The 26,016-nt window shown below is 37.7% G+C and overlaps 1 protein-coding gene across 1 annotated transcript; it reads right to left on the bottom strand.

The window, feature by feature from the left end:
* Window positions 1-387: 387 nt before the first annotated feature.
* On the bottom strand, window positions 388-24,322 carry LOC113031234 (uncharacterized). The gene is made up of 7 exons (XM_080295909.1): window positions 24,182-24,322; window positions 7,606-7,695; window positions 6,835-6,874; window positions 3,452-3,946; window positions 2,812-2,879; window positions 1,949-1,992; window positions 388-1,031 (listed from the first exon to the last, which is right to left on the bottom strand). The coding sequence occupies exons 1-7, from the start codon at window positions 24,320-24,322 to the stop codon at window positions 926-928; spliced, it is 984 nt and encodes a 327-aa protein (XP_080152035.1). The 3' UTR covers window positions 388-925.
* Window positions 24,323-26,016: the final 1,694 nt, after the last annotated feature.

The following is a 26,016-nucleotide window of genomic DNA, read 5'->3' as shown; positions in this document are numbered from 1 at the left end:
GAGGGTTGACTTAAACCTCTAATAATCAATGTAGTTAAAATACTCAAAAGAATGTTGTCAGTGGTAATGGGACAAAGCCACATTCAATGTTGATTTTAATTTGAAAATATGTGTACATAATCTAACATGCTTATTATTTGTGGGGACATCACACTTGAAATGATTACTGGAAGTGCAATTTGACATTTTCTGTGTTCTATGTATACATTATATGTGCAAAGCAGAAAAAATAATATTTGCATAGAGAATGAAGTTATATAACAGTGTAGGTGGATCAAGGCCAAGTCAATGTTGAGCATCTAAGAAAATTATGAAAGTTGATACTACTAGTAATGGAAACTTTCAGTCTCAACATCAAACAGTACTACAAGTTCTCATATCTCAATAGACCTTTGATTTTTTATTTTACTTTTCATTGACAGTACTCAGTACAATTTCACCAGCCTTCATACTTTAAACTAAACATAACACCTGTTTACAATAACAACTTCATATGAGAAACAAAGGGAAAGAGACTGATGGGTTTTATGGATTGAGTTGCTAGCTGTGGGTCATATTCACCGTAACAATTATAACAGCCTACACTCACTTTTAAAAGAATGTAGCAAATATAAATGCTGTACAAAAACATTCAAGTTAAGAACACAGAACTACTATTGTAGTTAACAACATAATATAAAGTCTTTTTTTACGTAACACAATGCATTTTAACAAGTATAAATATTTGTCTAACATTTCTAAACAATCAAACTGCTGAAAATGAACATATCCAGTCTGTGAACAGAGAAGATCAATGTGACATCTGGATGTATGGACCTTTGGTTCCACATATTTCTGAAAGTGTTCCTTGTAGACAGTACACAACTTCAGTTTTCAGACATTATATCTTACTTGTTTGTAACATGGAAAAACAAACATCACAACATCATAAAAAGACTTCCTCAGTGGCTGAAGGAGGTGGCACATCTGGCATGGCAAAGTGGTGTTGAAATTCACTGGCTGGCTCCCACGTGTCATCCCAGATTTTCCCACTGGAAAATATAATTATTGAAAGAAACAACACCAAAAACATTAATATCATGTTGGGGATTACTTCGTGCTTTTTATGTTTAACACCAGAGGTGGAACATGATAAAGACATTTCCTTAAGTACTGTACCAAAATGCAAATTGTCATTTTTATGGATATTTTCAACTTCTGCTACACTATTTGTAATTTAGATGGATTACAAACAAAACACTACTGTACAGTTACACTCGACACATATGAAAGACTTAGTTATTGTTTTTCAGTTGAACAGTTCATAATATCCTTTCTGTGAAGTGAAAATAAAAATTGTTCAAATGTGATAATTAGTTTCTTTTGGATTATTATAAAGGCTGTTGTTTACTCTTTAATTTGTAGAGATTCATTGCTGTCACACAATTGTAATGCTAGAAATACAGTATGCAAAACAACTGAAAGCTTTCACAGTGTGATATTTGTACTTCTTTGGAAAGTTCAGAATCTGAATACTCCCTCCACTGCTTAGGCGATTTATCCTTTGGCACACATAAATCTGTGTAAGACATGGACAAATTCTCTCCACTTTGTCAAAATCCTGATAGCTTTTATATATTTCTTACAATTAATGTGGGTGCTCTTATGGCCCCAGCACAGTCCAGCTGGAATTATTCCCAGTACTTTTGCATCTAAGTGAGACACTACGTGTGTTTTCTGAGCAGTTTCAAATATATTTCTTATTAAATTTGTTATTTTATGATTCGACAAAGATGGCAAAAAACTTTGCAATAATCCTTAATTGATTAAATAATTGAGATAGGATAAGAAAAAAAGCGAGAAGTAAGACGTGACAAAACACCTGGTTTTCCATTTTCATTTGTGCTCCAAAAAGGTAATAGATGGAAACAGAACATTCTCAGAGAATGAAATATCAAGAGCTTCTTACCAAACAGAGCAAGGCAACCAACGCACTTTTACTTCTGTGTTCCCCTAGACAGAAGGAATCAGAGAGGCAATCGTTAAATAACATGGTTAATGGATAGGTGTCTTCATAAAGCTTGTGTGTAATCCAGTGTGCACACCTGAGACACACACAGACCCATGTAAACACACTTTGATAGATGTGTAGGTATGTGTATGTAAGGCATTTCTGTTTATAAAAAAAATAATAATAGGATTTTGAAAAGCATGTATCCAATTGTGGCATTCACAAAAAATTATTTTGATCACAGGTTTAGTTAACTGCGTCTATCTGTTTTTGACTCTGGCTATGTTCTTTTCTTCGGAAAGTTTGACATACTTGATACATCATACACTGACATAATCAATATCATCCCATTATGAATTGTTTGAATTGTGTCCATTTAAACACTTCAAACTACACATGATTATCTACTATTTATAGTGAGACAGGGCTGGTCAGCATATATCAGGATCTATAAATTGTGCTTTCTATGATCCTGATTCAACAAGAACAACTGAGGATATAGGCTTACACAGAAAAAAATATGATCCTTCCTCATATACAGTCATTTCTATGTTAGCCATGTAGAGGTTTTTGTAGCAAGATGTAGCAGTATTCAATGTCTGTGATTAATTTTGCAGAATTGTTTAAGAACAAACACATGAAATACAATACAATCTTTTAATGTAATTCCATTAATCATTTCCCTTCACTAATCTCAAAAGTACATTTGAATTTACCCATGTAGCACAGTTCATGGCTGTAGTGCATGGATGAAAACAACTTGAGATAGGCTTACTGTAAAAAGTCTACTGAAAAGCAAATTAAAACATTTTAAGTATTACCTCATTTATCCTGCTCTCAGTGACTTCTTCAAACTGGAACACCTTCTGCCTACTACATCTTCGACAGCCTAAGAAATGAAAAATTACATTTAAAAAAAACATAAGACTCTGTATACACAAGAAATCAAATATGAGTTTTCACTCAACAAGTGAAAATCTGTAATATCCTCCTGATTGCCATACTCCATTTGTCCTCTGGGGTCAAAAAGTGAACCCACCTCAGTTGAGTTTTTTTTTTAAAGTACATACCATAAATTGTGAATCAATTCTGTGTAAAAACTTAGTTTCACTTAGGACCAACAAATTAACAAAAAAATTCACCCTTCATTTTGCAATTGAGTGCCACCAGACCTTGTTTATATAAATGCATACACTATTTGTTGAGAGAAACTAAAATGTTCTCTCAAAGTGCGTTTTAGTTTTCTCAATCCAATCAAGTTGAATTACAAAGTCCTCTTAACTAAAGTAAGGGATTGACCATATTTAATTATAGTCTTTTTATAGTGTACACCAAAATGCAGCTAAATAACTAGTGAATAATACTTTGCAATGGTTTGTTAGTTCTCTAGGACAACATATGTATCATTTTTGGGTAAGAAACTTAAAAATCTCAAGACATAACATGCAAAGCAATACTTACTCTTTCTCTTCTTATTTTCATGTTGGCCACCCTCACTTAAGGACTGGGAGATCGCGTGGCTAGCAGGTGGATGAAGAGACTGCAGAGATGGCTGGTCTGCGGGTTTAAAAGGTGGTGGAGAGGTGGGAGAGGTTGTTTGTGAGGTGCTTCTGTCTCTCTTCTTTTTTTGGAAAGACTGGGAGCATGGAACAGAAGAAGGAGATAAAGGAACAAGATTGAGAACAAAAACAGTCTCTGTCTGCTCGTCTGACAGGCTCTTTGGGTGCTCCTCGAGGAGCCTAGAAGATTGATGTTCCTGGGTGGTCATCTCAGGCTGCTCCTTGGCGAGGCTCTCTGCTTGCTTGTTGATCAGGGTCTCTGCCTGTTCTTCACTGGGGATCTCTGTGTGTTCTTTGATGTGGGTCTGTTTGTCGGCACAATGCTCCTTGGTGGCATTCTTGGACTGCACAAGCTGCTGTTCTGTGGGGGTATTGGGGTGCACTGGTGTGGAGGTTCCTATAAAACATATTTACTTTCATAAAAATATTTTTCAAAAAAGGCCAGGAACTACACTTTGGCTACATTCACACTGCAGGCGAAAGCGCAGCAAATCCGATTTTTTTGACCCTCTGCGACCCATATCCGATCATGGTCTGACAGTGTGAACGGCACAAATCCGATATTTTCAAATCCAATTTGGGTCACGTTCGTATGTGTTACTGAATCCAATACATAGCTGATATTTTAGAAAGCGACTGCTGTTTGAACGGTCCTGTCACATTAAATCGATCTTCCACGTCACTGACACAAGACAGACGCCAATTATCAGCGCCAGAGAAGCACCACAGAAGACATCATGAACGCTTCCTGGCCATCCAGCTAAACTGTTGGGAAGACAACGTTGGAGAAACATGAACATTTTATTTGCAGATTCTGACAGAAGTCTGAAACTACCCTTTGAAGCACCGCTCCTCTCTAAAACAGCAATAAGGATCATTATTAGGCCATATGTAAATAACAAAATAACTTAAAGCAAAATTGGGAAACATAAAGTCTCAAACAAGTCTTTATAATAAGGGCCATCAGTCAAAAAATACTGTTTGGTCTGGGTCTAAACAGAGCGCAATGTGTGTGACGTCTTCTTTTGCGCATGCGGCCGCTTTGGGCGTTCACACTAGAGCGCGTTTGCTGTCACATTTTATTTGTAGTGTGAACGAGCAGACAAAAAAATCTGAATTGAGCATTAAGACCTGCAGTGTGAACGAAGCCTTTGATAACATATCCTTCAATGGTTATTTAATGACCTTAAAATATACTTACACAATTTGCTTAAAGATTAATGAAGTATTCTGATTGTGAAAGCAAGTTGAGACAACTTGTTGTGAAAAGTTGCTATATAAATTAGCATTAATTAACTGGACTGAAAGTATGCAACACACTTCACTCTTACCCTTAGACAGTATAAATTCATAAGCCCTCTGCATCTTCTCCAGGAAATTTCTTGTAGTAGAAGTGGGGTCCAAATGGGTAATAACATCTGCTACCCACTTATGTGAATTCTTGTCTTTTTTACCAATGAATAAAATGGGCTTGTAGCCTATAGACTCAAGTTTCTGCACCTGAAATTAATAAAAAAAATAGTTGGCACAAATTAGTCAAACACAGCCTGTTGTTAAATGGTAAACGAAATGACTCTTATATAGCGTTTTCTCGTGGAGCACTAAAAGTGCTTTATACAACATGCAATATTAACCCATATTCACACCAGCTTCTTAGAAGTTTCCATTTAAGCATTCACACACAGCGATTGTGGCTCAAGAGTTGGCAGTTCGTTTTGTAATCGGAAGGTTGCCGGTTCGAGCCCCGGCTTGGACAGTCTCGGTCGTTGTGTCCTTGGGCAAGACACTTCACCCGTTGCCTACTGGTGGTGGTCAGAGGGCCCGGTGGCGCCAGTGTCTGGCAGCCTCGCCTCTGTCAGTGCGCCCCAGGGTGGCTGTGGCTACAATGTAGCTGCCATCACCAGTGTGTGAATGAGTGGATGACTGAATGTAGTGTAAAGTGCTTTGGGTTCCTTAGGGACTAAGTAAAGCGCTATACAAATACAGGCCATTTACACATTCATACTGATATGAATACATACAGCCACCACTGATGTATTACAGTTAAAGTAATTGTTTGTCTTTAGCAAAATGTAGATAAAATATTGTTGCATGTTCTCAAAAGCACATATGATGAGCTGTGTTAATGTGCCAGCAACATCTTATAACAACTTAATGATAATATATGAAACAAAAAATTTTTTACTTACTGCAATACGGGCAGAATCAATTATCCGGCAAACATTTCTGTTTTTCAAGACAACTTCTGCCCACTGGCTATCCAATGATTCTACTTTTTCTTTTAGCTTCTTTTTGCTGGACAGACTTCCGAAGCAGACATAGCAGGTTCTTCTGCTTGCCTGATTGGGAGTCTGGCAAAATGTACAGGGCCTGAATTTGGGGCGTGTCATGTTGAAACAAAGAATAATTACAGACAGAAAAGGCAGCAGACAGACAAAAGGCAAATTATAGGTTAACCAGCACACTGACAACAAGAAAAAAGCTGAAGAGTTAAAGAGACAGAAATGCGGATAGAAACAGAGAGACAGACCAATAAGGACAGCAGTAAGAACAGATACAAACAGACTGACGTGGCTCTTAAAAGTGCCTTTAGCAGTTTTTCAAAAAGCAGATGTAGGAAGGAATCAATCAATAATAGGCTGATTGATGAAGAACCTGTTTAGAAAAAAAAAAGTATTCAGAATTCAGAAGCACCTTATAAATAAATATATACATTAAACCCTATTGTAACGATTTAGATAAACCCTGTTTAGTGTCCATTTGTATTTCATTTGCAGCATAGATGATCGGTCTGCTATTTAATGATTATGTAATGCTGTTATTAAGTTTAAAATCGAGAGAGAGAGAGAGAGAGAGAGAGAGAGAGAGAGAGAGAGAGAGAGAGCCATAAAGAGAGAGCTAGATTGATAGATAACGTCTATCTTCAATTTCAGCATCAACCCAATCTGGCAACACTGACCCTTATTAGAACCCTCAAACTTTACAAAGTGGCAACAACAGCAAACGTCAGCACACACTTCTCTATCACTGTACCCTGGATGATGATATATGATAAGCTTAACTTGATTGGCTAACAGAAATGAATTTAGCTAACTTACAGCACATGTGGTGTGGTAACATATATGCTATTAAATGTTAAGTCATTCGCTGTTCCACGAAATTGCTAATCTTAACCCATGGAACTGCTAAAAGCAGCTTTGTGAGCTCACTGTTTCGGGGTTTTCTTTTTGGTTTTAAATAAGAAAAATAATTTTAAAAAATCTACAGATTCAGATTCGCACTTACCTGTGGTACGATCGAGTACGTTGACGTCACTGCCGCTCATCTGATATGATAAAAAAATAAACTTTCTCAAAAATAAACAAGTGAGTCGCTGTGAATTCCTTAACAGCACCGAAAATGTTTTTGCATAATGTTTTTTTGCCGAAAATGTTTTTGCCTAATAAAAAAGAACAACGATCGAGTACGTTGACGTCACTGCCGCTCATCTGATATGATAAAAAAATAAACTTTCTCAAAAATAAACAAGTGAGTCGCTGTGAATTCCTTAACAGCACCGAAAATGTTTTTGCATAATGTTTTTTTGCCGAAAATGTTTTTGCATAATGCTTTTTTGCCGAAAATGTTTTTGCATAATGCTTTTTTGCCGAAAATGTTTTTGCCTAATAAAAAAGAACAGCTTTTTTATTAGGCATTTAATTTAATTTAATACGTAAGAGCGTGATTAGCCAAAGCAGACGGTAAAATGACTGCATGTATTCAGAGGAGTTGGAGAAGATATCTTACAGCTGTAGCAGAATGATCGACAGATTTCCAAATATCAAAAGGATTGTAGAACAGTTTATAAAACCGGTGCAATAAATTCACCCAATCGCTAGCTGTGCCATTACCCAGCATACATCGCTCACTCCGTCAATGCAAGAACCGATACACAAATAACAGCCTGTAATTAGTTTTATCTGCAGTACTTTTCTCTCAGATAGTTGCCTGCATTATATAATTTATTGTGTTCAGTATAGGTCGTTACAATGTGATTTGGAAAATGTCTAAATATACCGACAAAATCTCTTCAATCGGAGGACCCTTCACGTCAATTCCCGACGCCAGAGGGGTACCCTGCGCGTCCATATGTGCAGCAGAGGGGGCCTGACCATGCGTCACACGTTTGACGAGTTGGGAGTGAGAACGTGTTGGAGGGGCTCAGAGTAGAGCCGGTGCTCCTTCACATCGAAAGGAGTCAGCTGAGGTGGTTCGGGCATCTGACAAGGATGCCTCCTGGGTGAGGTGTTCCGGGCATGTCCCACCGGGAGGAGGCCCCGGGGCAGACCCAGGACACGCTGGAGAGGTTATATCACTCGGCTGGCCTGGGAATGCCTTGGTGTTCCCCCGGATAAGCTGGAGGAGGTGGCTGGGGAGAGGGAGGTCTGGGCTTCTCTGCTTGGGCTGCTGCCCCGCAACCCGACGCCGGATAAGCGGAAGAAAATGGATGGATGGATGGATGTTCTCTGCCTGTGACAAAACTGGAAGGTTAAAAGGTTAACTTTTGCTCTTCTGAGCATTTGAGTACTAGGGCATCACAGTTAATGTTTGGCTCACTCTTAATATGTGTATAAGGGCACTTAGTGATGAATATGAATCAACTTTACAAACTGAAGCAGTTTATTTATTTATTTATTTTACTTTTTGGTTCAGTTATTTTTTGCTAAGTACCTGACTACCTGATTTACCTTTAGATGTCAGCCTAACATTGAATACAAGATGTAAAGATTACATTTGGTGTTTGTCATTCATGATTTCATCTGGTCTAGTTCTCGAATTCTACACTGCAGCACTGTTTAAAATATTAATCTACAGGGAGTGCAGAATTATTAGGCAAGTTGTATTTTTGAGGAATAATTTTATTATTGAACAACAACCATGTTCTCAATGAACCCCAAAAAAACTCATTGATATCAAAGCTGAATGTTTGTGGAAGTAGTTTTTAGTTTGTTTTTAGTTTTAGCTATTTTAGGGGGATATCTGTGTGTGCAGGTGACTATTACTGTGCATAATTATTAGGCAACTTAACAAAAAACAAATATATACCCATTTCAATTATTTATTTTTACCAGTGAAACCAATATAACATCTCCACATTCACAAATATACATTTCTGACATTCAAAAACAAAACAAAAACAAATCAGCGACCAATATAGCCACCTTTCTTTGCAAGGACACTCAAAAGCCTGCCATCCATGGATTCTGTCAGTGTTTTGATCTGTTCACCATCAACATTGCGTGCAGCAGCAACCACAGCCTCCCAGACACTGTTCAGAGAGGTGTACTGTTTTCCCTCCTTGTAAATCTCACATTTGATGATGGACCACAGGTTCTCAATGGGGTTCAGATCAGGTGAACAAGGTGGCCATGTCATTAGTTTTTCTTCTTTTATACCCTTTCTTGCCAGCCACGCTGTGGAGTACTTGGACGCGTGTGATGGAGCATTGTCCTGCATGAAAATCATGTTTTTCTTGAAGGATGCAGACTTCTTCCTGTACCACTGCTTGAAGAAGGTGTCTTCCAGAAACTGGCAGTAGGACTGGGAGTTGAGCTTGACTCCATCCTCAACCCGAAAAGGCCCCACAAGCTCATCTTTGATGATACCAGCCCAAACCAGTACTCCACCTCCACCTTGCTGGCGTCTGAGTCGGACTGGAGCTCTCTGCCCTTTACCAATCCAGCCACGGGCCCATCCATCTGGCCCATCAAGACTCACTCTCATTTCATCAGTCCATAAAACCTTAGAAAAACCAGTCTTGAGATATTTCTTGGCCCAGTCTTGACGTTTCAGCTTGTGTGTCTTGTTCAGTGGTGGTCGTCTTTCAGCCTTTCTTACCTTGGCCATGTCTCTGAGTATTGCACACCTTGTGCTTTTGGGCACTCCAGTGATGTTGCAGCTCTGAAATATGGCCAAACTGGTGGCAAGTGGCATCTTGGCAGCTGCACGCTTGACTTTTCTCAGTTCATGGGCAGTTATTTTGCGCCTTGGTTTTTCCACACGCTTCTTGCAACCCTGTCGACTATTTTGAATGAAACGCTTGATTGCATTAAATAATCACTTAAGACTTATTCTCTTTTGTTTCTTCATTTTGTTGGGTCTACTTCTGGATCTAAAGTGTGGACTTGGCCCCGTATTATATTAATAATACTACTGAAACTGTTAAAATGTTTTAGCATACCATACTCTTTCAAATCATTTAACTCTGTAGTCTCAGCTATACTCAATTCTGTATTCAATACTTGTCTTTACTTGTTGTTATAACAGGGTTTTCTTGCCCTATGCAGATACAACATAGGTAACACCAAACAGCTGGGCAAGTTAAACCAGATGAGACACATTGACGCCAAACATTTCACAGTGCTGCTCACCAGAGGTGAGTCGTTAAGAGCATTTGATACAAGCAACCCAACAAACCATAGCCACACAGCACAGGTTATAGCTGTGATGGTGTAGAAAACTCTCAGCTTTGATTGGTCAACCTTTTCCTTTTCCCTACCTCCTTCCCCTGGCCCTGGGCGAATCAGAACAAACAGAACAGAAAGGCTGCAGAAAGATATGATTATAATGGATGGAGCCAAAAGGCAGAACAGTGGGGCAGATTGGTAGTTAGGAGGTAATAAGAGTGCAAAACCCATCAGTCCAAAGCTCAGCAGCCAAGCACAGCCGATGGTGATGTTTCTGATCCTGACCCCACGAGCATTTCTTAGACTCATGTAGGTGATGGGGTGAACAACAGCCAGATAACGCTCTACACAGGTCAGGACGTGGAACAATAACTCTCCATAATAAGCAGTAATAGAAGCAGATAATCCTACTGCCACGCTCACTGAGTGATTAGTGTATGTGCCACAATACATGACCAAACACCCTAAGATCCAGATCAGCTCCATTGCAGCTATATGGTAGGTGAAGATGTCAGAGTGGGTTGCTGTTTTAATAGAGCGCTGCTGCCGCCATCTTTGATAACCAGAAAAAAAGACGAGAACAAAGACAGTGAGGAGGAGGACGATTCTCAATGTATGGAAGGGAATCAATTGGGATGGATTTATGGGGCAGGAATTGTCCAGAAGATCGCTGGAGGTGGAGTTAAGTGACATAACTACTGTATGATGTAGGTCTGAGGAGAAAAAGAAACAGTCAGTGGGACAGACAGTGGAAGTGCTGATAGTTCACAGTTATAATGCACCTTATTAAGGAAATGCTAGAGAAGAATTCTGATTACTACAGTGCCAGATGGGACAGGCAAAAATGCAGCTTAATACAGCCCTTAGTTAGTGTAGCTTTGGGAGTAATAGTGGGAGTAATGACTGGTCATTGAAATAGTTTTTTTCTGTCAACAAACACTCTGACATGGAATGTTAATTGTAAACCAACATTATATTACAAAATCAAAATGAGGTGCATAGGAAATTTGTAGCAGTAGAAAAAATATTTTCAGAAACTAAGAAAAACAAAATGCCAGTGTGTTGCTGGTGGCTATCAGGCTGGTGGAGTACAAAAACAAAGAACTTGTCTCTGATTTATCAGAAACTATCTTGTTTCACAATAGTTGCTAAGTGGGAGCAGTTATGAGTCCAGACAGAATATACTATGTTTGCTTCATCACTAAAAATCAACTGATTCCCTAAATTAATCTAGTGAGGATTACTGCTCAAAGCTGTAATAAAACAACAGCGCTGTGACTTGGACCAAAGCAAAGTCGGGCTTTTTAGAGTAATGCTGAAAAAAAAGTTCCACAATTGTCACTGAATTAGCTTTTACAACACTATTAATAACAAGCACCTAACATATAAAGGAAGTGATCTAATCACAGAAAAAGGAAAGCAAAAAAGTAGATCATCCATCGAATAATAAATTAATGTATAGTTAACACAGATTAAAACACTTTCATCTCCCTGGAATCAGTATAAAAAGATAACTAACAGATCAAATATTTGTGAAAAACGGCATTAAAAAATTAATGTTAATATAATCAAATATTAAATAGCACCTTTATGGTTGAATTGTTTCCTCTGGTTTGCGTCTCCAAACTGACCGACTGCTCTTCACTCTAAAAGTGCTCTGATGCTTCTGCCGGTGTTCAGGTTGCTCACAGTTCACACAGCAGGACTTTTGCATAATTCAATAGGTGGTACTTACTGTAAAATACACCATTAAATTATACTTCAGCATTTGGGTCATAGTGCTGCATTACAGGGTACATATTTATTTTCTAACAATTATAGATAATATATGTAGTAAAAATCAAATTCTTATTTCCACCCCAACATGTAGGAAACCAAACTAACATGGAGTTTGTGTAATTAGTGCAACTGGTTTAGGTTGAGTTTCTTGTATGTGACAGAAAATAGCATACAGTTTAGGACTTAAAGAATTTTAATGTCCATTTTTTACTCTATCAGTCCATTACATCAGACAGTATTCAAATGGCTTGTAATCTAAGACAGGTGTTCATTCAAACTAAGCAATGTCATGCCGCATGTGTATACTAAGAGCAGTTTGATGGGATCTAATTTACAGCATGTACGTGAGGATTTTAAAATGCATAACTCTAGCTTCCATTATTATTAGAAGATTACCCTGATACATACTGCAACACATAATAGTGAAATACAATGTATATCCATGGTTAGATCATGCTTGCACACACACTAGTTTCATTCACTAGACCCAACTTTGAGTTTAGATAAAAATAAAAAGAGCTTTTGTGTGTCATTGAAAAAAAAAAGAAAGTTTGTTTTTAATGTGAAGCAGTTATGATGATTATTTTATTTGTTCTCCTTTTCCTATGTCAAGAATTTGAAAACCCATCCATCATCCCATTTTCTTTCACTTATCCAGGGGGCAGCAGTCTAAGTAAAGAAGCACAGACATTTCTCTCTCCAGCCACTGGCTTCAGGTTATTAGGGAGAACACTGAAGCATTTCCAGACTATTCATGAGATGTAATCTTCTCACTGTGTCCAGGTTCTGCCCCGCAGCCTCCCTCTGGTGGGACACACCCTCTCCCAGAAGGCCCCCTAGTCAGATGCCTGAAGCACCTGAACTGGCTCCTTTCGATGTGGAGCAGTGAATCCACTCTGACTGAACATCTCACCGTATCTCTAGCGGAGAGGTCAGCCACCATTCAGAGAAAGTACATTTTTGCCACTTGTATCTGTTTTTAGTAGCATGGAAAACTAAACCCCAAGGGTCTGTTAGTTATAAAGGACTCGAGTAACCTATAAGTACTATTACTGTTGCTGAGTAATACTCAGATTTTTACCTTTAATCTTTGATGAAGGGTTAAAAAGAGAATATCCACAATGTCCAAGACTCAGAATGTCTCATACTTATGTTCTCCTTGTGTATATATGTCTATTTATATATGCTTTTCACAGCTTAACTGTTTATTCTATCATTACATATATAATTCATTAGATAATAAGTCAAGCACCATTTGAATACAGCATTCAAATCTAATGTTTATTTACTGTGTGTGATGCTGTTTTTCTGAGGACTAATTTAAGTCTTCATAGTGGGGATATAGTGGTCTTTTGGAGGTATGTAAGGACAACACGAGAGCTTATCACATTTATTCTAACTTTAATCTCAGCTTCACTCACTTAGCTTTCACAAGACCGCAAAATATCTCCTAGAACCCAGAAATATTACTCCTCTCACTTCCCTTCTTTCTGGGTGTGAAAGAAGCAATGACAAACAGCAATGAAAAACTCATTTTTAATAACAATGAAAAAACTGTTGTTCAATACAAGACAGTAAACATTGAGTCCATATAAAAACTCGTGCCATCTTCCCATTCATGTAATGATCTGTTAACAGTATATTTTCTGAGTTTTCTTACGCTATGTTCACACTGCAGGCGAAAGCGGATCAAATCAGATTTTTAACCCAATGTGACCCATATCCCATCATGGTATGACAGTGTGAACGGCACAAATCCGATATTTTCAAATCAGATCTGGGTCACTTTCGTATGTGGTAATGAATCCGATACATATCTCTTAGAAAGCGAATGCTGTTTGAATGGTCATGTCACATCCGTCTTTTACGTCACTGACACAAGACTGATGCCAATTATCAGAGAAGCGCCGGAGAAGACATCGCGAACGCTTCCTGGCCATCCAGTGTAGATGTCAGTGAAACTGTTGGGAAGACAACGTGAACATTTTATTTGTGCTGTATAATCTGCAGATTCTGACAGAAATCTGCAACTATCTTTGAATCACCGCTCCTCTAAAACAGCAATAAGGATAATTATTAGGTTATCTACATTATTATGTAAATAACAAAATAACTTAAAGCAAAAATTGGGAAACATAAAGTCCAAAGTCTTTATATTAAGGGCCATCAGTCAAACAATATTGTTTGCTCTGGGTCTAAACAGAGCGCGTTGTGTGTGACGTCTTCTTTTGCGCATGCGGGCCGCTTTGAGCGTTTGCTGTCGCATTTTATTTGTAGTGTGAACGAGCAGATTTGATCAAAAAATTGGAATTGAGCATTAAGACCTGCAGTGTGAACGTAGCCTTAGTCAGTTTCAGTCAGTTAGTCACTTCACAGATCTTTCTCGCTCTTTCTACTCTGAGCACTCAAAGCACTTTACACAACTTGCGTTATTCACCCATTCAAACAAGCAGTTTTTTTTAACCCTCTTTATATGTAAGTGAAACCTGGGGTTAGTATCTTGCCCAAGAATATTTAGCATGTAGACTTGAGCAGATGGGGATCAAACCACCAACCTTGCCATCAGTAAGTGACCTGCTCTACCACCTGACCTACAGCCACCCCAAACTTTCATGTATGAAGATGTAGAGAGGGTTTTTGTCGGGTTTTATGAAGTTTTCTTTTTATTTTGCATGTTCAGAAATTCTGTTTTTCCTTTTGTTGCCTCAGAGCAATGTTGTGCAATAAGGGCTTATGTTCCGAGGGAGACTTTTATAACAGTGTGTTTGTATGTAACGCTACATTATTTCATGTATTCTTACACAATTTTTTACACATTTCACATGTTGCTGATGTGATACCTCTCGCACTAATTAAGGGATTAAAAAAATTAAGCGACAGTTGCCAGGCCACAAGGCATATGGGTGACTATGATAAGATTCAACCTCTTCTAAAGCACATTCTCGTGAAGCTGAAACATTGTGGATGAGCCAATGGTGTCATTTAAATGCAAGAGCTAATTAAAAGAAAGAAAATTGGGTTTCAAAATGTTACTCCTAGCTGAATATTTTCAATTCAACTCATTGCAATTTTATTTATATAGTGCCAAGTCAGAGCAAGATCTGATGGCATTTCACAGAAATTTGAAGGTACTGGGAAAGATGTCCAACCACCTGAGCTTCCAGGTGTAGGGGAAAGTCGAAATGTGGCCTCACATCATAACTGAACAAAGTCAGTGCAAATCCAAAAAGTGAAGTAAGTGAACCAGTAATGAGACATTTCAAATGTATGAGCAGAAGAAGATGCAGAGACCCACAGTTCTGATTCCAAATTATGATCTCAACTTGGACATTACATAACTTTGGCCAACAATATGTGAAAACCTCATCAGCCCCAACTGGTCACGACTGATGCCTGCCCTTCTCTGAGCCTAATAACAGGCCTTTTCAAGTGTTTTTCCAATCTTTATTTTAAAATTTGTTGACATGTTTGAAAGAATTACCTTTGTCCTTTAGATGCAGGTGCACACCTGAATCTTGCACCATGTTGCACCATGCGTTTATGAAGTGGCTGTTCCAATGTAGAGGTCTGTGCACTCTACGCTGCGCTCCACAGCACACACTACGTTGTCTTTGGAATGAGCCAGTTTTTAGTCTGAGTGTGTGGCTGGATCTGAAGTACACTGAAGTGTCATGGTTGGAGAAAATTTTTTTCTGATAAACTGGCTACATAAGGGATGACGATGTTGTTCCATTATTAATTTTGTTTCTCCCTGGGTAGTGTCTGAACAAGGGAATGTTTTTTATTGTTACTCTCTAACACTTGTGTAAAACAGAATGGCCCAATGTGAGTCAGCAAATGATGTTGAATAATTTTCAGCATGTATCATCAAAATGTGTGCAGTAGAGTATAAAAATGTAAAATGAGTTGCTTGAACATGTGCCTATCAAATGTATGAATGTTTCACATGTTGACCAATAGAAGAGTATGAGAAGCACTGATGACATAGATGCAGATTATGTTTTTGAGCTGTTTATTTTCGCCAGCTTATCAAGTGTGCTCTGCATCACAACAAAGTTTAGCGATGAAATAGAAATTGCAGGATGTACAGCTCAAAGAACCACATTAATTTATGCTGTAGATAAACATCATGACAACTATAGGCTGATTCCTGCACATTTTTACTAACATAAATGTAAAAAAAGAATCTACTGATAATGAAATGCATTTTAACGGGTGTGATGTAGATGCTTCTTGTCTCAGCTAAATATACTTTTGAACTTGCCAGTGAACCTAATCAACATAGTCACAGTAAATATCATAAACATGCACAAATTATTCGCTATATTACAAAATGTGAATGTGAAAACATATATAGGAGCTACAATTAATTTGGCTTTAAATAAGCATAGACTTTATTTTTTAAAGTTGTTCATCTGTACAGGGAAGGTTTAAAGTTAAACTTTATATGCAAAGACACACAAAGCACAAATAAGCATTGTACAAACAATAAAGATGATTTGTGCTGTCATTTGCATGGCCAGCAGCCATTATTCTGCATGTGACATGAGAACTTTTGGAAGACACGTCATTAAGTCAGTTTTGCATTTTTTCCCAATTCAAACAAGGATGAAAGCAATGTGGTTAAAATTTCACTTCAGTCCAGAACCCTTTTCAAAGCTTAAGATAACTATGACAGCTGACCATATCTATGATGTCACATCTAGAAATAACAAGTGATGGATCAAACATGTATCTTATGATTACTTTCTTTTGAGTACAAAAAGGACACTTTTCGCCCTTGAAAAAACACGTTAGGATTGGCCTTGTAAGCTTTTCGAACAAGCTGCCTATAAGCTACTGGAACCAGTTCATAAGCTAGAAGGATAGCACTTTTCATCATAATTCAGACTGTCCTAAGCTGACAATGAGGAACAAATTTCCTGGGCTGGTTGATTCTGTTACGTCCAAATGAACAGAATCAACCTTTTGGGAGATATTCAAAATAGTTTCTTTAAATATTTTCTTCTATGTCAACTTTGACGTTTGACACTAACAGTGAAGGTCAAAGTCAAATGCTTATTCATCCTAGGTACTCATGTCACCCAAGGCCTATTATATTCTTGTAAAGTTTAAAGATGAGCCATAAAGAAATTGGGGTAATATAAAGTTTTTACTGATTTTCACTTTTGTTGGATGTGAGTGGGCGTTAAGGCGTCTGGGGAAGTATCTCAAAACTGGATTATAGATGGCAGACAGTTGGTGTCGTAAACCACCGCCTCTGTTCAAAGATGGTCGCTCACAGTGGACATAGATGGCTTCTTTCACTCCTCTTTCAAACCATCTGTCCTCTCTGTGCCACAAACCAGCCAATCACACACTTGGATGCAAAAAAACTGATTGGCTGTTTTGGTCTCCAATCAGGTCGAAATGACGAAATGCAATATGCCAGAATCCATTTAGTCCAAAACTCAAAAAAGGTTGTGGCGGAGGAGCACAGAGTGGCGGAGTTTGAAATATTACACTTTCTGGGTCACAAAATAAACTTTTAAGATATTTTCATGTGAGAATGGTGCTGTGTGAACTTCAAATATCTGCTCGACCTATCAAGACATCACATATTTGTATAAGTGCACTAACGTTTTTGAAGATGCCTGTTACCCACCAATAAATTTCTCCTCAAAATGCAACACTTGCACCTTCAAATGTTTTTTTTACGTGCGCTCAGAATAGTGGCACAAAAATAACGCCATAGGTATAATGATAAATGACGTGACAGAGACTGTATCTCAGAAATATTTATTTTAATTCAGCTTATCATGTGGACTCTCCATTACAGAAAAGTATCATAAATAAAAAATAAAATTAAAATAAAATTGAAATTCCAGTATATACAGACCAAAGGACCACAGTGCAGATTATTTTGTGCTGTACATAAACATCATGACAACTATGGGTTGATTCCTACACATTTTGACTTTTTGCTTTTTATTAACATACATGTAAATAAAGAATGTACTGATGGCACAATGAAATTTAACTAGCAAAATGAAGATGCTCCATGTCTCAGCTACACATTTTTGAACTTGCCAATGAACCTAATCAACAGTCACAAAAACATACAAAAATTATTTGCAATATTAGGAAGGCACGGCATGAAGAGAAATATTTTAGAGCTATACACCACTAATTCTGTAAAAGGTTAATAAAATAAAAAGTTAATGCTGTTTTTAATTTTCTCATGTATGTGTGCTTACAGTACAGCTATAAAAAAAACCCATACTGTCCAAAGCAAAACAACCTGCCGTATTTATCTCTACCTGGTGAATTTGATACAAATGTGTTTTCAACATTCTGTTATCCATATGGAAAAGATATATATAAATCTTATAAAGTTTTTATCTGTCTTGTATGAAACTTGTATGGAAAGCATGCAAGAGTGAAAACAGATATAAGATCCCTTGAAAAATTATATAATGAAGCTTGTATGTTTTGGATACTTACTAAAAAAATATATGAAAGTAATGAGAAAGTGGCCACTTTCATGAGTAAATCATATATGTTTTTACTATTTCTTTTCCATATGGGTAATGATGAAGTGAAGGTTCTGTTTTCAAGCTTATAAATACTACAGAGTTTAAATAAATCGTTACTGACTGCCAGGCCTCATACAATCTCACACAAAGGAAAAACACGCACAAATAATTTATTCTGTGTTGCATCCATAAAAAGCAAACACATGGGCATTTGCTCAGTTACATCAAACTTCATCAGTGTGGACAAATGCTGAATAACTTGTGTCCTCTGTTAAAAACTCTCCAAAAGACCAGAGTTCTGTTAAATAATAATAAAGCCATGAAAACAAATTTGATCATCATTATCTTCAGGACACAGGGCAGTATCAAAAGCCTACAAAGTTACATGAAACGAGTTAAGAGTTATTGATCAAAGTCTTTTGTTATTATAGTAATACAACAAAAATTGTTCCAAATGTTGTAGTCTACTATACTTTTTCAAACCATGTAGATCTATAGTCTCTGCGGTACTCAATCCTGTATCCTGTATTCTAAAGTATTCTGATTCTGATTCTGATTCTGATTCAATCCTTGTTCTTCATTTGTTGGTATAACAGCAACACGACAGTCTTCCTGCCCTATGCAGGTACAGCAGAGGTAACACCAAACTGCTGGGCAAGTTAAACCAGATAAGAAACATTAACACTGAACACTTGACAGTGTTGCTCACCAGAAGTGATTTGTAAAGAGCATTTGATACAAGCCACCCAAAAAACCATAGCCACACAGCACAGGTTATAGCTGTGACAGTGTAGAAAGCTCTCAGCTTTGATTGGTCAACCTTTTCCTTTTCCCTACCTCCTTCCCCTGGCCCTGGGCGAATCAGAACAAAGAGAACAGAGAGGCTGCAGAAAGATATGATTATAATGGATGGAGCCAAAATCCAGAACGTTGGGGCAGATTGGTAGTTAGGAGGTAATAAGAGTGCAAAACTCGTCAGTCCAAAGCTCAGCAGCCAAGCACAGCCGATGGTGATGTTTCTGATCCTGACCCCACGGGCATTTCTTAGACTCATGTAGGTGATGGGGTGAACAACAGCCAGATAACGCTCTACACAGGTCAGGACGTGGAAAAATATCTCTCCATAATAAGCAACGTTACAAACATATAATCCTACTGCCACACTCACTAAGTGATTAGTGGATGTGCTGCAATACATGACCAAACACCCTAAGATCCAGATCAGCTCCATGGCAGCCATGTGGTAGGTGAAGATGTCAGAGTGGCTGTTTTAAAGCGCTGATGCCGCCATCTTTGGTGACCAACATAACAGACGAGAACAAAGACAATGATGAGGAAGGTGATTTTCACTGTATTGAAAGGAATAAATTTGTATGAATATATGGCGCAGATATCGTCCATAACATAGTTGGAGGTGGAGTTAAAAGACATAACTGCTGTATGATGTAGGTCTGAGGAGAAAAAAAAACAATTAGAGGGACTGGAAGGGATTGACAGATCACAGTTATAATGCATCTTAAACAGTCTCTGACAAATTAGTAGCGCTTTAGGCGCAATACTGTGAGAGATAACTGGCATTTTTTTGTCATCAAATACTCTAACATAAAGTCTTAATTGTTAATCAACATTTAAAAACAAACCACCATAAACCACCATGGGTATGAAATTTTTGACAGTAGAAAAATATACTCAGAATGAATTAAAAATACAATATTTTGCTCATTCATAATATCATATTATCAAGCTGGTGGAGTATAATAATAAATAATTTTCCATTATCCTCTGTCATTAAAATCTGATCACATGTAATTCATAGAGTTGTTCACAAATAAATCAAAGAAAAGGTCTATCTATGACACTTAAAGAAACGTTTTCATTTTTAAATGAATATAAAAAATTTCAAATCCAAAACACATTTTCTCTCTTAATTTTAACATTTCGGTAATCCCATTCAGTGTTCTCAGATTTACCTACAAATAAGGATCTTCTCATTGTAGTGACTCGATTTCACTACAGTTGCAAAGTGGAAGCAGCTATGAGTTCCACACAGAATATAATGTGTTGACGTTATCATCAGAAATTATCTGGTTTAACTTAACCTGACCCACTAAATTTAATCACTTCCTCAAAGGTGTAATAAAACCATAGCGCTGTAACTTGACCAAAGAAAAATGGGCTTTTAAGAGTAACCTTTGTTTTGAACAGGTTTAAAAAAAATTAATGAATTCATTTTTTAAAAACTATTAATTACAAGTTCCTAACATATACAGAAAGTGAGGCAAAAAAGGTAGATAACCTACATCAAAATTTAAATTAATGTATAGTGAGCACAGCTTGAAACACTTTAATCTCAGTTGCATCGGTACAAAAAGATAAACAACAGATTAAATATTTTTTTGAATAAGAAAGCATTTAAAAATTAACGTATCACTATAATCACCTTTATGGTTGAATTGTTTCCTCTGGTTTGCGTCTCCAAACTGACCGACTGCTCTTCACTCTAAATGTGCACTGATGCTTCTTCTGGTGTTGATGGTGGTCAGAGTTCCCACAGCAGCTGAACAATGGGGGCCTTTTGCATGACTCTATAGGTGGTTACTGTAAATTCCAGAAGCAAATACTTGACCATTTGCGTCACAGGAAGGTATTGCAGGTTACATCGGTATTTTCTAACAACTATAGATAATATATGTAGAAAAAAAAACAAATTCTCTTTTTCACCCCAACATGTAGGAAACCAAAAACTAACATGGAGTTTGTGTAATTAGTTCAGCTGATTTTGGTTGAGTTGTATATACGTGACAGAACAGTTTAGGATGTGTAAATAATGGAAAAAATCAACATGCTTAGAATTGTTAATGTCTATGTTTATTCTATCAATCCATCACATCTCACAGTATTCAAACGGCTTGTAATTTAAGACAGGTGTTCATTCAAATTAAGCAGTGTCATGCAGCCTGTATGTACATTGAGCAGTTTGATGGGATTTAATTTACAGCATGTGTGTGAGGATTTTACTATGCATCCAGTATCAACTCTACTTCCATTATTATTAGAAGATTTATTGTAACCCTGATACACATTGCAAGCCATAATTCTGAAATGCAGTGTATATAGTGTATAATGTCTATGTTTATCAATATTTAAACCTCTCTGTCTTAAATATATATGGTTATATCATCTTATATCATCTTATATCATCCATTATAGAGATCAGAGCACTCTTCGTTGCACTCCACAGCACACACTATGTTGTTTGGCTTGTGTTTTGCCAAGTGCACTTCTATGTTCTGACCTGAGAAATTTCTCCTGAGTTTCTCTGCTTCTTTATAAAGGAAGACAATATTGTTCCGTTTGTCATTTTGGCTACGTTCACACTGAAGGTCTTAATGCTCAATTCCAATTTTTTGAATCAAATCTAATTTTTTTGTCTGTTTGTTCAGACTACAAATAAAATGTGACAGCAAACGCGCTCTAGTGTGAACCTTCAAAGTGGCCCGCAAGCGGACCATTATTATTATTATTGTTATTATTAGAAGATTTATTGCAACCCTGATACAATAAAACACAACACGTTCTGTTTAGACCCAGACCAAACAGTATTGTTTGACTGATGGCCCAAAGACTTGTTTCTGACTTTATGTTTCCCAATTTTGCTTTAAGTTATAAAGTTATTTTGTCATTTACATATGGCCTAATAATTATCCTTATTGCTGTTTTAGAGAGGGGCAGTGCTTCAAAGGATAGTTGCAGATTTCTGTCAGAATCCGCAGATTATAAAGTACAAATAAAATGTTCACGTCTCTCCAACGTTGTCTTCCCAACAGTTTAACTAACATCTACACGGGATGGCCAGGAAGTGTTCACAATGTCTTCTCCAGCGCTGATAATTGGCGTCTGTCTTGTGTCAGTGACGTAAAAGACGGATTTAATGCGACCTGACCGTTCAAGCAGCAGTCGCTTCCTAAAACATCTGATATGTATCGGATTCAGTACCACATACGAAAGTGACCCAGGTCAGATTTGAAAATATCGGATTTGTGCCGTTCACACTGTCATACCATGATCGGATATGGGTCGCAGGGTCAAAAAAGTTGGACTTGATGCATTTTCGTGTTTGAACTAGATAATGTTTTTATTGCTTTAACAATTGTGTTAAATAAAATAGCCTAAGGTAAGTCAGCAAATGATGTTGAATAGGTTGTCACGTTTACAAGATACAACAAGACTTTCATGTTTCTATGGTAAACCCAAGTGAATCATGTAGGATCTGCATGAAACACAACTTATTTTATTCTTGTGTAGATGGCATGATACAATCTAGTAAGAGTGGATAGTTGCCTGGAATCACAAAATGTACAAGACCACTGGGGTTATAAGAGGCAGACAACCATACAGACACAATTACAAGTTAATTTAAACATGTAATTTTGTTTTTAATGTAACAAACACCCAATTTACTTTTTTCAGTATACCAAAAAAAGTAGTGGAGGCTACTCGATTTGACTGAGATGGATGCCTTCCTGAAACCACGATCCAAAGCATACGAGACTGAAAGTTATTGACTTACTTCACTCGAACATGATATGAACAATTTAATCTAGCCTCTCTGCATATCATGTAGTTTCTACACTATATAGTTATGCTTAACTTTAAAGCATGAGGCACTTATGTTAAATACACGCAAGATGCTTACGTAAATCCAAGAGTTGGCCAATCCCTTTTTTTCAGTGTATGAGCATGCACCTTAAAACATCCTGCCTAGTACAACTGAACAACCTGAAAAAAATACATATATAAACACATGCAAAGCACAAACAAGCATTGTAAAAACAAAAAAGTTGATTTGTGCTGTCATTTGCATAGCCAGCAGCCATTGCTCTATATACGACATGAAAACTTTTGGAAGTCAAATCATTTGGTCTGTTTTCCATTTTTTTCAAACAAAGATGAATGCCTTTTCAGAGGTTGACATAACTATAAGAGCTGAGCATGTCTATTAGGGCTGCCACAAAAACGTATAGAACAGAGAGGCTGCAGAAAGTTACGATTATTATGAAGGGAGCCAAAATACAGAAAGTGGAGCAAATCTGTAGTTAGCAGGTATTAAAATTGTAACACATGTCATTCCTAAGCTCAGCAGCCAAACACAGCCGATAGTGATGTTTCTGATCCTGACCCCACGAGCACTTCTTAGACTCATGTAGGTGTGTGTTGTAGGGTGAACAGCAGACAAATAATGCTCTACACAGGTCAGGAGGTGGAAAAAGATGAGGACACATAGTGTGAGGAGGAGAGTGATTTTCACTGCATAGAAGGGAATTAATTTCGATGGATTAATGGGGCAGAAATAGTCCAGAAGATATTTCAAAGTGAAAGTAAACTTTATTGTCATTTTCACTATGTACAGTATAGAGAGATGAGATGATGAGGCTCCAGTTACAGTAGTGCAAAAGAACAAACAATAAATTAGAAAATAAATATACACTTTTGAATGGGGGGAAAGGATCAATAACATTTTTAAATAAAATTTACAGTTAGATGCTTAAAGTCACCTTGGAGTGGTTTAAATGAACCCTTATGGAAGGAGAGAAAAGAGTCCAAATGAGGTGTCAAGCACAATGCAGGAGTCCTTACTGATGTAGTGCTTGTGGAAGATGTCCTGTAGCAGAGGTAGAGATGTTCCAATTTTCTTGGTAGCTGCTTTAACAATCAGCTTGTGCGTTGTTGCTGGCTGAGGTTGCCGACTTTGGTCACCTGCTTCAAGCGTCTCGATACACCACACTAACAGCCAAAAAAAACTAACACCTACTCCACTGGTGATGGAGTAGGTGTTAGTGGTCCAGGTGAGGTCATCTGAGATGGGAATGTGATACTGTTAACAGTCTCTACCGTGGAACCGTGGATGCTGAGTGGTGTGTGGGTGGAGCGAATCTTCCTGAAGTCAACGACCATCTCCTTGGTTTTGTCCACATTCAGTGACAGGTTGTTCTCGCTGCACCAGAACGCCAGCTCTGTACGCCAACTCGTCATTGCTGCTGATGAGTCCAACCATGGTTGTGTCATTGGAGAACTTGATGATGTGGTTAGAGCTGTGAAGGGCAGTGCAGTCGTGTCAGGAGAGTGAACAACAGTGGGCTGCAAACACAGCCCCGAGGAGCTCCTGTGCTAAGTCTGATGGTGTTAGAGGTGTTGCTGCTGATTCAGATGTACTGAGGCCTATCTGAAAGGACATCTACTATCCAGATTCAGAGAGAGGTGGAGTTTATATTGCCACCACCAATATCAACCCACAATCTTCGATCCTCACTCTGAGACCTTGGTAGCTTTAAGGGCTATGGCGTTATTTGTGTGCCTCTATTCTGATGTTGTATTTTGAGGAGAAAAATATAGTCGATACTGCTCATGAGGTTAGCCTTAGTTAGCTTTTTCCACTCCCGTATGTGTTGGTTAATTGTGTGCTGATTATATACCCAGTGGTCTACAGAACGCAGCCCCGTGTGTTTTCTGTTTGAATTTTGCAATAAAACCTTTATTTCACTTAGTTACTCGTGTGAGGACTTAAGTATGTTGCTACTGTCCCCTAGCAGAGGGGGTCGTAACAATCCACATACACACACAATAACAGCCCTTTTCGCTCAGCTGTTGGCATTTGCTCTTGCGCAGATCTCTGCTTTGTGTGCCGACAGACATCTGCGGACCTGCTCTCAGTGTGATTATAGCTACATTACCAATTAACACAATCAGATCCAAGTAACACCGAATAATAACTTTTATGAGTTACAAACAAAGTTGAGTAGTCTGTTTCACTGGATATAATGGAATAACATATGCCAAGATTCACTGACCACAAGCTCACTAGCCTGGATTATTGTCAGTCAGCTAGCCAAAACTGACAAGTTTTGGGGTTCCTCACAAAAAGTCATATTATTTGTAACTTACCAAGGGACCAGTGGCACAAACATCCAAGTCCAATTCATTGCCTCGGTTCAGAGCAGGTGAAACATATCAGACATCTGCTGTCAGTGCAAACCAGGCAGGAGATATTTCTTACTTTATACCATCGAACGGCCAAATTGCTGAGTTATATAAAAATGTTCCCTATCTTCTAATGGTTATAAAGGGAGAAATTAGCTACAAAGACCAATCATATATTTCCTAGCAGGCTTTTTAATGGAATAAGATGGTAATTTATCTCACATATGAAGACAAGCTCAAGTGGCCACTGGAGGAACTGCAGTTTTTGGAACTTCTTACATATAATTTTTCAGTTGTGGTCATTGGTGCCTGGTGCTCTCTGTGCTGTTCCTTGTGATTACATAAAATTCCTGAAATTAAAATATAAAAAGAAAGTGTCAAATTATTTGAAAAAATAATTTCATTTTTTCTCTGACCAAATTTGTTATGTCCTATAGCATGTTTGCAAATAGTAACCAAGACCCCTCAGCTCCAATTTATCGCCAATAAAAGCAGATCACTGGTTGGTTCATTCAGAGGGAAACTCATACATGAGACTTGGTTAAGTAACTGCAAGATTTTGTGACTCCATGAATGCCTAAAAAGATAAATTAAAAGGCATTGCACACTTACTAACCATGGAAATACAGTTTTCCCAATATCCATAAAGGGCTTTATTTACTGGCAGCGAGAAGAGCAACAGTTTGAGGTAATATGACCCACATTTGTTAATTCAATTTAATCTACCCGATAACACTTATATGTACTTC

The sequence above is a fragment of the Astatotilapia calliptera genome, chromosome 3 (genome assembly GCF_964374335.1).
Source record: "Astatotilapia calliptera chromosome 3, fAstCal68.1, whole genome shotgun sequence".
NCBI classification, from domain to species: domain Eukaryota; kingdom Metazoa; phylum Chordata; class Actinopteri; order Cichliformes; family Cichlidae; genus Astatotilapia; species Astatotilapia calliptera.
The sequence above is the reverse complement of the archived record's forward strand: the minus strand, read 5'-3'. Positions and strand labels throughout refer to the sequence as shown.